General features: G+C 36.8%; 2 protein-coding genes across 5 annotated transcripts; one reads left to right on the top strand and one right to left on the bottom strand.

Annotated features, from left to right (window-relative positions):
- Positions 1-4,815: 4,815 nt before the first annotated feature.
- On the bottom strand, positions 4,816-6,325 carry LOC117111722 (profilin). Its single transcript, XM_033254716.1, has one exon. It carries the CDS (start codon positions 6,191-6,193, stop codon positions 5,771-5,773), a length of 423 nt encoding a protein of 140 aa, XP_033110607.1. The 5' UTR covers positions 6,194-6,325; the 3' UTR covers positions 4,816-5,770.
- Positions 6,326-8,592: 2,267 nt separating this feature from the next.
- Positions 8,593-17,734, top strand: LOC117111724 (dystroglycan-like). Of its 4 annotated transcripts, none has more exons than XM_033254718.1 (5): positions 8,593-8,611; positions 8,730-8,796; positions 10,663-11,121; positions 11,514-13,866; positions 14,889-17,734. In XM_033254718.1, the coding sequence occupies exons 3-5, from the start codon at positions 10,873-10,875 to the stop codon at positions 16,100-16,102; spliced, it is 3,816 nt and encodes a 1,271-aa protein (XP_033110609.1). In that variant the 5' UTR covers positions 8,593-8,611; positions 8,730-8,796; positions 10,663-10,872; the 3' UTR covers positions 16,103-17,734. The 4 variants fall into 4 exon arrangements, with proteins under 4 accessions (XP_033110609.1, XP_033110611.1, XP_033110610.1 ...); XM_033254720.1 differs by having other exon boundaries at positions 10,663-11,125; positions 11,518-13,866; XM_033254719.1 differs by lacking the exons at positions 8,593-8,611; positions 8,730-8,796 and adding an exon at positions 8,817-8,928.
- The last annotated feature ends 457 nt before the right edge of the window (positions 17,735-18,191 follow it).

Genomic DNA, 18,191 nt, shown 5'->3' with positions numbered 1-18,191 from the left:
TATATATAGGGCCTATATATTATTATATATATAAAGATCAACACATGTAGTATGTACCTTGTGCAGGTTTGTAGGCACAGTAATGTACAATAATAATTTCTAACTTTGAAAAGTATGTAAAATAATAACAAAATAACTTCTCTGTCAAAAATAGGAACACTGTGCCAAGGCAAAATGTCACTTGTTCTTATAAAAACAAAAATTGTACTTCCTTAATATAATGTACGCTTTCCTTATGGATTAATCTATTATTGAATAGGACAACTGGAAAAATTGTGGATTGGAGATAGGAAAGACATAAAGAAATTTTAAATAGAGATGGGGCCAAGGGAAAGACTTCCACAGATGTGTCAATAGCACCTCATCCCTACCATGGTTGGGGGTTAGGTAAGAACATTTATGATTCTGGCACCTCTAGATGGCCGGAAATGGCACACTAGACTTAAATTTGAATATGATTTTCTTTTATATAATATTAAAAATTGCTGCCCCCACCCCATACTTGAATCCGCCATTGTGAAGGATAAGTCTTCCCACAGATTACACTTTACTTATATGGAAACATTTTAATTAGAAAATTACTTACTTGTTGGATAAAACTGATTTTAATGAAATTGGTTACAGTATATATAGTAATAAAAGATGATGAACTTTTTACTCACTGTAATTGCATGTCCTTACTAAAATGTCAATCCGAAAACTAGTCTCTTATACACATCTAGATGTGTATAAGAGACAGATACTGTATAGCCTTTATAAATTTAACTGGGTCAGTTATACCAATAGTCCTAGCTTAATATCAGCTTCTATGACCTAAATCTATTATCCGGGGACTACAGTTTCTGCGAAAAACACCCCATCCAGATTGATAGTGAGGTGCCACACCCTTTTGGGGTAATATAAAATCAGCAGATCTCTGGTATTAAGTGGAGAATTTATCCGACAGACACTAACAAACATCGTAAGATGGTTATTTTCATTAGAATTATCAGTGGCGAATTCAATGGTAGTTCCAGCTGCCCCCGCCCCCTTAAAGTTTTCAAAATTATTTCAAAAAATGGAGAGAAGAAAATTATAGTGCCAAATTATAAATGTTCTTACCTCAGTCCCAACCATGTGGGGCTGAGGTAAGACAATTAATGGCACTTTTAGATGGCCGGAGATGGCCATTTGAACATAAATAATTTTCGTTTTATCTCATTTTTTTTGTTACAATTTTGACAAAGCCGGCTTACCCCTTCCCCCACCCCATTTAACCCATCTCTGGATATAATATATATGTCTTACAGTCGATGTCAGAGACATATTATGCTGTCATTTATCAACAAAGCTCTTTTGGGTCAGCCTCACCTGTATTTAAAACAAAAATTATCCGCTACTATGCACTTGTTTTTGTATTTCCTATTTCATGAATCCTTAATGTTCGTAATTGAGATTCATTAAAAAAATTGTTTAGAGGTATAAATATAAAATAACAATTAACTATATAAAATGTTGGGCTTTGGAGTCGGCCGAATTATCCTCGCAACACACAGAGGGATACAGGTCAAACCGGCCCTAATCTTGCCATCAAAATTTAAACCCCTAAAGTGAAGGACATTTATTTTATATATATGCATGTGATATTTCCCGGCAGAGGAGCCAAGAAGAAAAAAAAAAAAAAAATTTAGGCCCGCCTTGGTGGTGGTGAAGTGGGTATGAAGTCTAGTCTTAACTTTAAATCTTGTGTCTACAGGATGAGGAGAGACAGTGAGGTAACGATGGGGGCGAGGCCTTGTGGCTTTCTGAAACTGGCGGCTCTTTTTGGGTCCAGGTCGCCAATTCCATTGTGGGATTTTAGGTGTGCACGTTTTTTGAATAATGTTTGTATTGTTATTGTAAATGTTTTTAACGACGAATAGGCCTAAATGATATGATATAAGTGGCGGATCCAGGTATTTGAAATAAAGGTGCCAGAGAAAGAATTTCACAGTTGGAGAGTCTATACCACCTCAGCCCTATCTGGTTGAGGTTGAATAAGAAAATTAAAGATTAGGCCTATGGCACTTCTGATGGCCGGAAATGGCACTCAGGCATAAAATTGTGAATATAATTTTCTTTTTATCTCCATTAAAAAAAAATATTTTAGCAAATTTAGTGGGGCCTCGGGCCTGCAGCCCCCCTCCCCCTTTTATTATTCCGCCACTGGGTATATGATATATGACCTACAGTCGATTTTAGAGACACATTATGCTGTTGCATGGTCGGGGCTGAAATAAGAAAATATATGATTATGGCAGGTCTAGATGGCTGGAAATGGCACTCACAGACTTAAAATTGTGAATATAATTTTCTTTTTATCTCCATTTTTACATTTTTTTGACAAATTTGTTGGGGTCCCGGGCTGACAGGGCCACTCTCCCTTTAATCCGCCACTGGATATAATATGATATATGCCCTGCAGTCGATTTCAGAGACACATTATGGTGTTATGATCAACAAAGTCATTTTTGGTCAGGGTGCTATAGATCGAGGAACCTATGTATGGGTATGGCCATTTCGGGGTTCCAGGGGTCAGTGGCCCTGCGGACCGCCGCATGAGAGCGCATGGGCGTTACGCCACTGAGAAGAGGCTCTACGGGTTTGCCAGCTGCTATTTCTGGCCATTCAGATGCACCAATATTTCCAAAATTTACTCACTTCAGCCCCAGTAGTGGTGGGGGCTGAGGTGAGTAGACTCTATTTTTGGGGGAAGGGGGGAGGTAGTGGCTCTACAAGTCGCCAGCATCTACATCCGAACATCAGTGTAAAAAAAGTGGGTCCGCCCGGGGATGAATACACCACTAACTTTCAATCCTGCCGTGGGATAGGGGTAGCAGGTCTGTTACAAGCACATTTTGTTAAGCGAACACTACCCCACCCTCCCCTCCCCCGCTCTTACATAATGGCCGGACCACTTGCAAAATGCGACGTATGTGTCAGAGGTTCTCTAGATGCACCTCTATAGATGCCAGGGACTGGCACTTTCAGACTGTAAAAATGCTTCTTAAAGCAGCGTCCCCCAACGAAATTCCTCGACGGGGCGTGCCACCAGACCTCCGCTGGCACCTCCACTGCTATTATTACCATGGAGAAAATATAGGACCAACTGTTCCTGTCCTGTCCGCCTATGCCAGCGAAGAATTTTCTTTCGTTTTTGTTTTTCATGCAGACCCAGTGCAGTGACTGCATTGCAAGGTGCCTGCTGCCTGTAAGAAAAGATCTTAGTTCGAATCCTGGTGAGCAAATTATGGAAGTCCTTTACTTTTAACTTAAACCTCGTAAAATCATGATCTCTAGGTTTTTTGGGCCTATATAGACATTAGGCCTATTAATACTGGCACACGTTTTGGTTTCGTTTTCAACAACGGTGTTTATGTTTTTACTATTGAGATGAAATTGCCGTCGAACTGCGAAACCCTTGTGAACATATAAGTGCATGTAATGTAGTCACAACACCAATACAAAATATAAATTTGCATAAGGGAATTAATATTCAACAATAATCATATATGCTGGTACAGTATTGTAAGCGATATATAATATTACCAGTGAGGAGTAAATTACGATGAGGTAATCCAGGTGTCATTTCTGGAAAAGTTTACACCCCGGGTCACACTCATGAATATTAACAAACCTATTTAAACAAGTTTTTAAAGTTTTGTTTATCACAATAGAAGCTAAAGATCAAAGTTCTGTCGCCCATTATTCAGCTACGAATGAATACTCCCTAACTTGTCTTGACTCGGTATTAGTCTTACTTGAATACCTTGACCTTTCTTTTGTCCCTTATTTCATTGTATTCTTCTGTGTCTTCGCTGTGTCTTGTGCACTGTTTTTCATTTCATATTTAAAAACATTTAAAAAGTGTTATTATATTTTTCAACCTTGATTAATTTTCTGGTGGTACCGGATTTAATGAGCATTTAAAGTGCTTACGACATAAATGCATTGTCTGTCTTTATTGCACGCTTTTATTTTGTACCATTAGTAATCTTTGCATTATGTGAATAGTTACATTTTGCTTGATGTTTTTGGGTCGCTTGGAAAGCTTATAACCCATCCAAAACTTCCTGCACAATTCATAACAGTAGGCTAGACATTGAGGGTTTCAATGCATAAAGATGTTTAGCCAATAAAAATAAAATGAAATTAATTATGATTGTTATTGTCACTATGTATAAATGATGTTCCCTAAAATTATTTCTTGATACTTATTTATTTTATGCTTCTTTTTTTTATAGGTACGAGAAAGAAATTTGCAATTTAGGTCAAGACAGTCATCATTTGCCAAAGATTTAAATGAATTTAAGCTGGTTGCCATTACAACAAATTAAATTTACAACAAAGTGTTTTGGAGTGCGCCCTCACTAACCATCATAAAAATACTATAAAAAAAACTAATTGTGTGGGAGGAGGTTTATCCAATCAAGTTAACAGTTTGAAGAGCACTTTTTTTAAAACCATATTTATAGAGGGTGACCTTTTGCCATTTCTGGGCAGGGCTGCAGTACGTGTTGACTCAATCCATGTGAAATTCTGGAACTTTTTTTCTCCCTTCGAGGAAAAAACCTGGACCTGCCAATGCTGACTATTGATGACAGCAACAATCCCAACTCTCACTGGCTATGCCCTTGAGTTGCCTCAAAATAAGAGGAGAGAAGTTGGGGGGGGGGGGTGTCAGAAAATGTGTTGCCATCCCAGGATATCTGATCCTCCTAATCTACCTCCTTGTCTGATCTACAGTATTAGTCTGTTTTATCTTGTTACTACTACGAAGAAATGCACAAAATCATCTTTAAATATGGGATGTCATTTATTGTTTCTGCTGATTCAACAGGGGAATTTTGTATTAAATTATCACATATTAATAGGTTAGTACGCCTCTATATATACTTGAAAGTTTGTTATAAAGAACACAAGTGTTATTACTTTAAAAATGCTAGGCCTACTAAATGATAAGAGTGGCAAAATCTAATATGTTTGGTCAATTGAGGATGCAATAAGAGTAGAGTATACCCAAAAATATAAGCCTGTATATTACTGGTCAATAAAACTACATACAAATTATTTATTATCTTGGGCAAAACTAAAATTATTTTTAAATGTTCATATTGTTGAATTGTCAATTTTAGAGAAGATAAGTCACTAGAAATTTAAACATAATTATATTTGACTCGAGATTTCCTCATCTCTGACTATTATCAAAATCAAAGTTCTGAAAAAGTTTTCATATTCTTGTGAAGTTGGCATGCAAAGCTATCCCATAATTCCTTTGAAGCAACATTGCAACACATCACTGGAAGCCACCTTCTTGATCTCTTGTTTGCTTAGGAAAAAATGTCCAATGTTTGAGTTTTAATCACATTGATATCAATTTTCAAGATAAAGTAATGTGATTAATAATATCATTAGTAGTACAGTACGTGTGTGAAAATCCTAAACCGGCTTTTTGTTCACATGACAAACTATTCCAGCTTGATGGTATTTCACGAGTCAGGTGTGATGTTACGAATCGACGAGGAACAATCTAATTAAGTCCACATTAATAATAATGATTATTATAGCGTAATTTTTACTCTCGTTTTTGAAGATAACAAATGCAAATGTTCTTGCTACATCTATCTAGGCCTAGCCTGGCCTACAGTTGTGAAGTTCAAATTCTGAAAATGTATTAACAAACGCAAAAGCCATTCATAGGTAATCGGTTGGTAAACTGCTTTGGTCTCCACGGTACGGGCTATTTCCACTTCTACATATTCATCGATTCTAGATATTCGGCAATTACAGCGACACCCTTATTCAAATTTCCTTGTTGGCTGCCTTCAGGACAATGGCCGATAACGATGGCCGTTTTAGATGCCTGTAACGTAATGGCACCATGCTCCTTTTTTTTGCCCAAAACCAATTTCTTATCTTCTTCTCTCAAAAACTGATATTTGGTACTTTCGCATAATATACCACCTGACATGAACGGAGTGAAATCTTTGCTTTTGAAACACCTAGCTATGTTGGGTCCCTCTTGGCCCTGCAACTTCAATGCATTGGCGTGTCCTGCAGTAGTCCATGGAGCTCCGCCGTCCAGACCGATTATACAGGCTTTGTCTGCATGGGCAGCTCCACTTGAATCCTTGGTCTGAGCCAATAAATTATCAATGTATGAATCCCAACTCATGATTTTAATGAAATTAAGAACTATATAACGAAGTAAGACAATTAACGAATGTACTTCTTGTGTCGAATGCACTTCCGCCTAATCGGGCAATGATCGTCTTTGCAATGGCAACGACTTACTCCCGCATGTGCGAATCTCACATTGACGGAATACCGCCCTCTAATCCTATTGTACGCACCTGTCAGTTATTCACAGACACATACCGGTACCTGACAGAGATTCTAGGTAAACTTACCGTATTTATTCGATTAAACGCTCGGGCGTTTATTGTTGAGAAGGGTTTTCTTAGGGAGCGTTTATTCAAAGGAGGAGTTTATTCGAGGGAGGCGTTTATTTTAGTTGTAAAATGGTTACGTATGTATATACAATATAAAATAAATGACAGCAGCACTTTTGAAACTAACAATATATAATTTATTCTCTAGCTTTCGTCCACACAGTGGACTTCATCAGATAGGATAAGAAGCAACTATATTAAAGTGGTTTCTTATCCCATCCGTACAGTCTCCGGATGAAGTTTACTGTGTGAACGACAGCTAGAGAATAAACTCTATATTGGTAGTCTCAAAAGTTCTATAACAAACTACGCGCGCGGCTACACTTTTTATTTATCATAAGTATATACGGTACTCAAATAGGCCTAAACGCCTCTTAATTTCACTGTAAATGTGGAACTATACTACATCAACACATAATTACTGCCAAAGATCATAAAAACTTATTAATCATAATCAGGCTAGGAAAAAATGTAATTCTACTGGAGTAGAACATATAATACAATGTGTTAAGAATGATGTGTATTCAGTTAGACTTGTTTTCAGTCATTTATGCATGTAGCGTTTATTCGAGGAAAAAATAAACGCCCCCGAGAAAAGGCGTTTATTACAAGAAGCTCTGAGGGGGCGTTTATTTTACCGTATTCAAAGCAGGGCGTTTGAATACGGTAAGCCCAAAACAAAAATGAATCAACAAGGAAAAGGATTGGTATGGTACGAATCTGATTTCAAGATTGTTCTCATATTCATTTTCCCCCTGGCCAAATGTTTTTACTAATGGCACAAGCTTTTTTTGCGCTCACACCGCCCACCCCCCCTACATACGCCACTGGATTTAAAGTTTGCACGATAAGAAGTATCAGGTCTGTAAATCAGCAAAAACAACTCAGATAGTGTGGCGTGTCCGGGGTTGGCGGGGAGGGGCTCCAATAGTCTCCTCCCATATTGGAGATGTTCGAAGCAAAAAAATCAGGCTCAAGTAGTTATCTTCACGTCCCGGTTAAAATAAAACCAATTGTTTTTATTGGTCCTTGAAATGGATATTGGACTAATATTTAAGTCGTTAAATGTCCAATGTGAATTTGGTGGGCCTTTTCAATGGCCACTGCTACTTTCATTTTCTTTAGCCTTTGGCATTGGACTGATTTTTTAAAAACTTTTTATGTGAACTGAGAGAACAGCTTAGCTCAGTCGGCTAATCTGGTGGAGCCATTGTGTGTGTGCTGAACTGTGGAGATCTCTGGATCCCGGTTCAATTCCCATCGCTGCCTCTCCTTATGTTTCTGCTGGAAGACTGAAAATTTTCAATAGTCCGTCTTTCGGATGAGACGGTTAAGCGGCCGTTGGTCCCGTGTGCATTTATGGCCCTGTGCACGTTAAAGAACGCAGTACACTCTTCGGAAAAGAGTAGGGTTGTCTCCCGGTGTACTGCCCAATCACCACCAGAAGGACCCCACTGGAAATAGTCTTCTTTAGACTTTCGTGTGCTATCCTGGTGTCTACCCCGAATAACCAATCCAACTTTGTTTCCAAGTCATAATTTGAATATTTCTGAATCAGACGGTTCTCTATTCATTCTACTCCATGTTTGTATTTTTTAAAAAAAGAAGAATTTTGATTACGGTGTGGATATGATAACATTTTTTGTCAAAATTATGTATAACTTATCTGTATTTCAAAATTAGAAAATCATAGGCCTATTATTTATAGACAGATTTGATTATAGACGTATTCTAACAAAAAATCGAATTATTTCTCTAGATTTAGAAATAAAGAGAGACAGTTCTCTAAATGTTACTTTGTTTTGTAAAGGGGCCGAAGGCCTAAAATACAAATAAATGTCCTAGAGCATTGAACGAACGAACGATATGCCTTTGGAATGTGCTAGATTAGCACTACATGATACGCACTCATACAATTCGTACTTTCGGTACCACCCTTGCCGCCGCTAACTTCTACTTCCGCGTTTCGCCTCCATGGAGAGGCAGGTTGCGGTTCCTCGCACAATCGGAATGACACTCCCGTAAATCGAGTTTCGGCGTGTGAATGGAATTATACCACGTGATTAAATACCTGCGCAAGAGCACTATCCAAATACTTTTTAATTATTTAAAAAAATATTTCAATGTATAAAATAATTATTGTACGTATAAAGTCATAAATTAAACTATGTTAATTTTTAGAAATAATAATTGTAATAATAAATGTAAAAAAATGTTTATTGAAAGTCTTTTATCATTATTAATATAATAAATTTACAGAGCCTAGACAGGACGCTAAATTCCTTGGACACGGAGAAAATGGACGATTAGTGGGCCTAGAAAGTTGGTAAATATAATTTTATCTTGTGTTACCGTTGATATATTTGATGCCGAGTTTAAGGAAAGTAACTATAAGTTATTGTTAATGATAGAAAATGCATTTGGTAAATTTTATAGCGAGAAAAGCGTCAGTGACTGAGTGAGCACCTTGTTTTTTCCGTTGTTGACATTTCGGCAGATAGGCCTAGGCTACGGCCTAGCCTAGGCCCTAGGCTACGGCCTAGGCTAGGCTAGGCCTACATAGCTAGGCTAGATGAGATGGTTGTGTAGGCCTAGGGCCTAGGCCAAGTTAGGTGGAGACAAGAGTAGAGTGCCAGTACCACCGGACCGAGCAGCGAGGAAGAGTCCAGCGGGACCTCATCGGGGACCTCATTCACTGTAACTGATCTTTTGGGTCCACTAGAGGAGGCTAGGCTAATCATGGAGGTAGGCCTAATATTAGTAGTAGTAGTACTAGTACTAGCCTTAGGCCTAGACTTACAGTAGCGAGGAATTTTGCTAGACCTAGGCCTATATCAGGTAGGTCTAGCTAGGATGTAGCCTAGGCCTAAAATTTACATTCCTGCAAATGTTTATATTTTTAATGCAATTTTTAACTGCAGGCTTTTTTTACCTTTTTATAAATAGGGCCTAGGCTAGACCTAGCTCGATATAATTTTGAATGTTTAAAGTTTGTACAGTAATACTATCATTTTTCTTTTTAACAATGCCAAATAAATTCAATCCAGTGAACTGAAAATCTGATTATTGGAGCAGTTTATTATGGAGAGGAGTCACAGCAAGTGCAATTCATTACCTATTCTTCATAAAAATGATGATCAATGCTCCTTGATTTATTCCTAAAAAAGAATGTTAAGGAGGTTATTTATATGGAAAAAAATTGTAATACTAAAAATGAAAAAATATTAATGAAAAATCCACAATGAATGAAGAAATTTTAAAATTGTTTCACATAGAACAGAGGTCTACAACATGCAAGAAAATTAATGCAATATATATGTGAAGGTTTTGAAGTTTTTAAAGTTTCTTATTCATTCTCAAGATCCTTCCACATACTTGGGACATAACCTCTCTAAGGGATGCATTTAAGATATTGGTTATTGGGACATTCAACTCGCATGCAAATTAACTTTTTAGGCACATTCAAGACTTATTTATAACCTCCGGCAACAAAGTTGAAGGAGGTGAAATGTTTTCGCCCCTATTTATTTATTTATTATATTTATCTGTGTGTGTGTGTGTGTGTGTGTCTGTGATCAGCCTACCGTCCACAGTTTTTATCGGAAACTCATCAAACTTGGACACAATGTTCCTTGACCCAAGATCTAGAGGTAATTAAATTTAGAAGAGTCAGAGTTCAAGGTCACAATCAATGAAAAACCATTTTTTAACTGTCTGCCGTATAGACATGTGTTTATGTGTTTATGGGGCTTGCCAAAGAAATATAACAAAGTAGCATTAATTTTACAGCGATTCATGTGAAAACAGTTTGGTGTAGTGGTTAGCAGAGTGTTTTCTAAACCACCGATCCCGGGTTTAAATCCTGTCATGTCTATTTTTTCTTTCATTATCTTTTATTTCATTGTCCGTACTACTAAACATAACATCTTATTACTGGTCAAGCTATTTAGGCATCATCACAACACTGAATGCATTTTTTTCATGGGGACAATATGCGTGGGAAATTTATACTGAGATGATTTATGATGTGAGCGGAGGTATGCACTCTCAGACTGCCCTCTAGTTTCAACTTCTATTTAGCAAAGATCATTGCTGTCTTAATTAATTAGACAATAGATTATTAAACACATAAAGAGACTTTGTCAAAACCTAAAAAATGTCTGATTTTTTTACTTTCTTTTTTATTATGCAGTAGGCCTACCACTATTCGAATATGGATTGCATGTGTAGAAGTGTCCAAGTGAGACAACATGTATTAGTAAATTGAGACTTCAGAACTCACACATGCAGCAAAACTACACAAAGAAGAACCGCTTCAAAATGGAAGAAAACTATTGCAATATATTATAAAGAATCTTGAACAATTTGAATACGTTGCACAAATTATGACATATCTACCAGCATGGTGATGGATTTGGGGAGGACATCATTCTTTTACCACCGGCCCTTAAATGAACATCTTTTACAGCTTTTTGTAGTCTTTATTTGTATCTGGATGACATTTTGTAGCAAAGATTTATGGGTATTTGACCATAACTCCACAGGTGATATGCAAACGAAGCTCACATTGCGTGATAAAATAGCTGTTGTAGGGAAAGTATTCCTGTATCACATTCTGTATAAAAATGAGGAAAGGAGTTCTTCTTTACAGGTAAGTTAAGTGCAGATACAATGTATGTAGAATTATTATTTAAGTTTTAATTACATTTCGCACTGGGGTAATAGCAAATTCATTTATTTTAAAAATTACTACGTACAGTACTGTAGTTCTTCTGGTATAAGCCCCTCCCTGAACATTAAATTTGGCCACTATTTTAATGGTTGCAGTTGTAAACAAGATTTACTATGTAGATTTAAAATACAGTAAGGTGTGATTACAAAGATTTTAATTCAGAATAATAAATATTAAAAATAAAATATGGTACTGTAGGCTAAACACATCAAACAAAACTGAAATGGTAAAATTAATAGTAAAACCATAAAACAAAACTATAATCTATGTACACAATCGGTGATACTATAAATAGATTTTTTTTTTTTTAGGTAACTGAAGCCGGGAGTGAATCTCTTCCTGATTGGCTGAAATTTAACAGAGATGATTCAACACTGTATGGCATTGCAACTGTGCAGGACATAGGATACCATTATATCAGTGTCACCATCACGTCTATGAACAATGAATCCTCTAGAATTAACTTCAGAGATGTTTTCACTGTCGATGTGATTCTGAGCTCACCAGCTGCTGAAGAATCAAATATTGGTTTTTATGATAATTTCAATAGCGAACCATTCATCAAGTTGACCTATGAACCCAGGCTGGAGCCCTGTACACCCAATCAGCCCCGTTTTTCAGCGACTATTATCATATCTACATCTTTCCAGCAACTCAATGGTCAAGAAAGGGTAGAAATTGTCCTCAGATTTGCTAAATATGTGTTTCGCAGTCCAGTTGATCTCACCTTGAGTCCTCGAAAAAGTGCAAGTATAACACGTCTTCTTAAGAAGTCTATTGTGGCAGCTGGGCCTGGGAATATAGATGGAGACTCAAAGGAAGAGGAGGGTGTTGAAATAACATGGACTCTAACTTGCAATTCTCAATTTCATGTAGATTATTTTACAAGAATAATGGAACACAATATCTTAAGTGGCACTTTGGTTGATGTCATTGGATACTCGGTACTTGGCTGGTATATCACCAGGGACGAACCGAAGATCAAACCATTGAGGTTCCGACGACAGGCAAATGACATAATTAATGAGACACCGGTACCAACTCCAAGTCAGACCATGGTCCTTCCAACTAAAGTACAGAGCACAGTATCTTTCTCTTTTCCATCCACATTGATAAACTTTGATTCCACCGTTACAATTGAATTTACTCAGTCTACCTTAATACGGACTGTAAATGTTTCTAGTGCTTCATCCTTCATGACATCCTCACCATTTTCCTCAAGTCCAGTTGTTCTGACATCTTCACCAGCCTTTGCATCTAGTTCATCAGATGCTATATCTGATATAGTTATGACTATGTTTTCTTCAGGATCTATTTCGTTGCAGACATTCCTGACATTCTCACCATTCTCCACAAGTCCAGTTTTCCAGATGTCAACATCATCAGTTGTTACAACATTGGAGCCTGCATCTTCATTCATTCCTGGGTTGACTGCATCAATTTTCAATGAAACCGTTGAACTTTCCTCTACAACATATGTCACTATATCACCTTCAATACCATACTTACCATTTACCTTTTCTCCAGTTGCCTTAAGCTCTCAAACCAATCCTGAAATGAGTTCTTCAGCTTTTCGTGATTACAGCAGTATGCAGACATCCTTCACCACATACGACTCAACAAGCATGTTCACAGAACCGTCCACTTTTGTGGTTCGGATTTCTACTGAATCGCTCACAATTTCAAGCTTATTGCTCAAGTCTGACTTATCAGCATCATCACTTGTAAAGACATCTGTACCAGAGACATTGCAACTAATAACTTCATCGGAATTTGAAGTCTCGACAACTCCTCTTTTATCATCTATGTTAACTCCCTTCTCTTCGTTTATGTCTCCTAGTATGTCATCTGAATTCTACAGTCCACATGAAACGTTATCTTCAACTCAATTTCAGTTATACTCATCCACTTATAGTCCTAGTTCCAGCTTTTTTTATCGACAGATGCTAACAAGTTCTTTTGAGTATAACTTGGCAACTAGTTCCTTATTAGAGGAATATAGTTTTCCAGTATCTTTCACTGTGTCATCTTCGCAACTGTCAACGCCTGTCTCTAGCAGATTGATGGAATTGTCAACAATGATTATACCATCATCATTCTCACAGTCAGTAACTATAGACAGCAGAGTGTCATCAGTGCTACCAACATCATCTCTGTTAGCATCCTCCGTAAAGGAATCTAGTATTTCATTATCATCTGCATCCTCATCTGCTATTCCTTCATCAAGTTTTGAAGGTTACCTAACATCCTCACCATCGCTTGTCACTTCAAGCTCGATGGAAACCTCAGATGTATTTCTCACTATGTCACCAACATTGCCATTATCCATCCTGCCATCAGTCTCTATATCATCCAAAAAAATTGAAATAGTGACATCATCTCTTAAATTCACTTTATCTTCATCACAACTAGTTTCAACATCTATTTACTTCTCCAGCAGTTTGATGTCAACGTCAAAATTTATTACACCAATGCCATCATCATTCCCACCATTAACAACTGTAGCTCCATCAATGCATCCGACACCAGCTCTGTCAACATCTTTCATGGCACCGTCAATTAAAATCCCTCTGACATCAGTCCAGCAAATGATATCATCTGAGATCATGCCAACACCATCTATTTCAAGTGTGATGATTTCATCTAGTTTGCTAGTAACTCCAGGTAAGATTATTGTGCTCAGGAACTTATACACAGCAGTGTAGGAGTGACATTTCTTAGTTCAGGTGCTTGCTTTTTAATCTCAGGGTCCTGGACACAAATCCTGTAAAATCTGGACTAAAAAACACATTTCCACCCTCTACTGTATGCCTTGTAGTGAGACTTGCATTAGAACTTTATTTAAGGGGGAACTGAATATTAGCTGACCTGGGATAAACTGGAGGGGCTGTTATCTATAAGTATGGATTTAAAAAGTCTCTACAATGAATTATTGCTATAATGAACAACAGTACATTACCTCTTTTATGCCATACATTATTGGCAACTAAGTTTATCTCAGGAATAAGTGAAGCCTCTGGGTAATGTGCTTTACATCATCTTCTCTGGCCACTGAATCTCCAAACACTATGGTTCAAACACATATCTGGCTCCCTGTGAGGAGCATAACTTCATAAGGTTGCAGCTACACTGTAGTAATCAACAAAAGTTTAAAAAAATTTGTTGGACTCGAACCCCTGATATTGATAGGCTAATCCCTTTACTGTATCTCTGCACCACATAAAATTCACTCACCTCTGCTCTAACATTTCCAGCACCATATTATTTAATACCAGACTTTCATATACTAGTAATTTTTCCTTCTTTTATTCTCTTTACTGAATCTCTTTATTTCCTAATATTTCATCAAACGTGTGGTTATTGTTCATGTAACTTATCACTGTTATACTGTATTGTTAATATGCATTGGATCTGGGGCTTGTTGATTTAGACACTTTCCTTTCTTTTCAAGGGTCATGGGCTCAAATCATTCACCAAAATATTTCCTCACTGTTAAAAAAAAAACTCCATTTCCTTACACTCCCTTTTAGTTTATATAGCCTCTTTCAATTCTATAATTGATGAGTGAATTGTTGTTACATGTGAAAGTATAAAAGAAAAGTTTAAAAATATAATTATATTTGGGCTTGAAAATATTGCTCGATTATCATCTACAATTTATTAATTAATTTTATTTTTTTTTGCAGAACCAGTTAACCAAGGGCCTGTTGTCCTCAATGCTATTAATCACATCACAATCCTAATTGGACGAGTTCTGACCTTCAATATTCCTGCTGACACTTTCTACGATCCAGAAGATGGAGATACACGCAACCTAGCACTTGAACTACTAACAGGAGATAATCAGCCTATAGAGGGCTCTTCATGGGTCAGGTTGGATGCCAAACTACAAATTATATATGGATTAGCATTAGATACCATGCTAATTGACCAGAAAATTGTGTATAATCTTTTTGCAACAGATTCTGAGGGAAAAAATGTATTTGATGCATTGTACATTGAGGTAGTGCCAGACCCTTATGTGTACACGCACCAATTCCTCATCACATTTAGCAATAACTATGATGACTTTTCAAGAGATGTTAATAATGCTATTGATGTTTGCCAAAGATTAGCTGATTACTACGGTGATCCAAGCACAGATAAGATTACTGTATTGTCCATTAGTGAGGGATCCGTTGTATATGTATATGCTAACAATAGTATTTCCAACAGAATTTGTGATATGGACGCGATTAATAGGGAGTACAGTCGGCTAGCCTATGCAAATGGATCAGTTAATGTCGGTGTTAAGATCGTCATGCAACCAAAGTATCCAGTTGTATCAGTCCAGAAACATTTAAAGGGAGTATGTTTACTGAAGCCACAAACCACCAATGTACCAAATGTAATTTCAGAAATACAGCGGAGCAGTAAACAGATAGTCTCCATCACCATACCCGCCTTTCTGTGCGCTTTATTACTTTTATTGATTGGTATTTGTGTCTGCTGCTGCTACAAACGCAAACGACACGGAGAGGAATTCCTGCTACGTGAGGAAAGAGACATGTTTGTTCGTAACCGTAAGCCAATATTTCTGGACAATGAACTTGAGCCTAGGCTGACAAAGGCAACAAAACCAGTGGTGTTGCCAAAAGATATCTCGCCTTTCCAACCCAGTCCAAGGACTGGAAGTGCACCACTGGAATCTAGGCCGTCTCCGCCATCATACCTAAATGAAGCATATGAGAAGGACGACCCTGACAATGGCATCCCCATGCCATTTTTCCCCCCACCAGCTTACTCCCTGCAGCCTACTTTCAACCGACTCCCTTTATCATACTTAGACCCACCAGGCTATCGTTTACCACCAGCATATGAATCGGAAGATGTAGGGATGTTTGAAACATCAAAGATTTAAAGAATCATAGAATTATATAAGTATTGAGAAGTACAGAGTTCACCTTGCTTCATTCTTAAGCCCAGTTAAAACTATCAAAATTTCTTTCACCTGTATACCAATGGCTTAGCCAGCGAGCCGTCCAGCCGTCTTTTGGATGGCCAACAATTACTTTAGAACGGCCACTGGACAGTGATAAAAAAAATCATGTTAATACCATTCTGCTCAAATCTGTTAAAAATGATTGATTCTGTACTTATGTAAGGTTTAGTTGTTTTACACTTGTTTAACTAGTTTTGATTAACTTTTTTGTAATACAATTGACAAGTGCTGTTATTATGGCTTCCAATTCTGAACAAATTGACATGCGTTGATACTTAATTTTGGGTTCTTCTTCCTACTGGCTGTTTTTGAGGGAAATTCTACTTTCCGTTGTAACCCACCAGCCATTATGAACAAAATTTCACATTGTCTTAGCACAAGCTTTCAAGTTCTGTAAGTTTGAACTATAATATAACTAGATTAAACTTTTATCAGTATTGTTACAGTACATGAGGTTTTATTAAACGTCTAGCTGGTTCTAGAGGTTTAAAGATTTTAAAGGTTAAACGCTATACATTTATACGTACTTTACTTGCATTCTAGTCTTGTATGATACCTTTGATAATTGTTTCAAATTTATTTGGTACAACCAATTCAATACAGTAAGTTCAAGCAGAAATTTAAATATCAATTTGTTTATTATCTTAAATGATATTTTTACTGATAATGTAATATTTTGTAGTTAGAAAACAGAGTTTTTTATATGCATTCCAGCCAAATGTTTTTAAGCAAATATACCTAAAGTGAACCTTAAATTTGTTTTAACTGTTCATAATTATATAATCTACAGTACATTTATATTATGTAATGTTTACTGTATGCTATTTTTTTACAATATTTATTGTGTTGACTTTTTTAAATGATTTTGCTTTAAGCTGAGTTGAATATTGATGCTACGTACTTATATTCCTGTCTTGTATGATACCTTTGATAATTGTTCCAAATTTATTTGGTACAACCAATTCAATACAGTAAGTTCAAGCAGAAATTTAAATATCAATTTGTTTATTATCTTAAATGTTATTTTTACTGAGTTTTTTATATGCATTCCAGCCAAATGTTTTTAAGCAAATATACCTTGTAAAGTGAACCTTGAATTTTATTTAACTGTTAATAGTTATATAATCTCCATTTATATTATGTAATGTTTACTGTATGCTATTTTTTTACAATATTTATTGTGTTGACTTTTTAAAATTATTTTGCTTTAAGCTGAGTTGAATATTGATGCTTGTTTTGTTTATGTGTATTGTATCTTTGTATGAGGCACCCTTTATTCCAGGTTACACTGCAAAGCTGGGCACACACCGCGTCAGCTGAGGGTCATCTGATGCAGTCCCATTGATACCACAAGGGTTAGTGTGTGATGGAGGACGATCCACTCACACTAATACTCACAGTAAGCAAAATGCAGTGTGTGCTATTCTTAAAAGTGGCCCTCAAGAAAATTTCAGGTTTTTTAAATAATTAAATCAGTAATGGATTCAGGGAGAAGGAAGGGCACAGCCAACTCCCCCCCCCCCCCCCCCCCCCCCCCCCCCCCCCACTAAATTTTTCAAAATTATAAAAAAAATAATGGGGAAGAAATAATAATATATTCAAATTTAAATTTTGGAGTACCATTTCAGGTGCCATAATCATAATTTTTTCTTACATCAGCCCAACAATTGGACTGATGTGGGTAGGCGCCCTTCACTTTGAATTCCTGAATCCATCACTGTAAATCAGTATTTCTTTGTTATACACCTTGACATTTGTAGCTTATTAATGCTAACCACCCCCCCCCCCCCCCCCCCCCCCCACTAAATTTTTCAAAATTATAAAAAAAATAATGGGGAAGAAATAATAATATATTCAAATTTAAATTTTGGAGTACCATTTCAGGTGCCATAATCATAATTTTTTCTTACATCAGCCCAACAATTGGACTGATGTGGGTGGGCGCCCTTCACTTTGAATTCCTGAATCCATCACTGTAAATCAGTATTTCTTTGTTATACACCTTGAC

Source organism: Anneissia japonica, unplaced genomic scaffold (genome assembly GCF_011630105.1).
Source record: "Anneissia japonica isolate Jap-2015-1 unplaced genomic scaffold, ASM1163010v1 scaffold288126_len377047_cov203, whole genome shotgun sequence".
NCBI classification, from domain to species: Eukaryota; Metazoa; Echinodermata; class Crinoidea; order Comatulida; family Comatulidae; genus Anneissia; species Anneissia japonica.
This window is presented reverse-complemented; position numbering and strand designations above follow the sequence as displayed.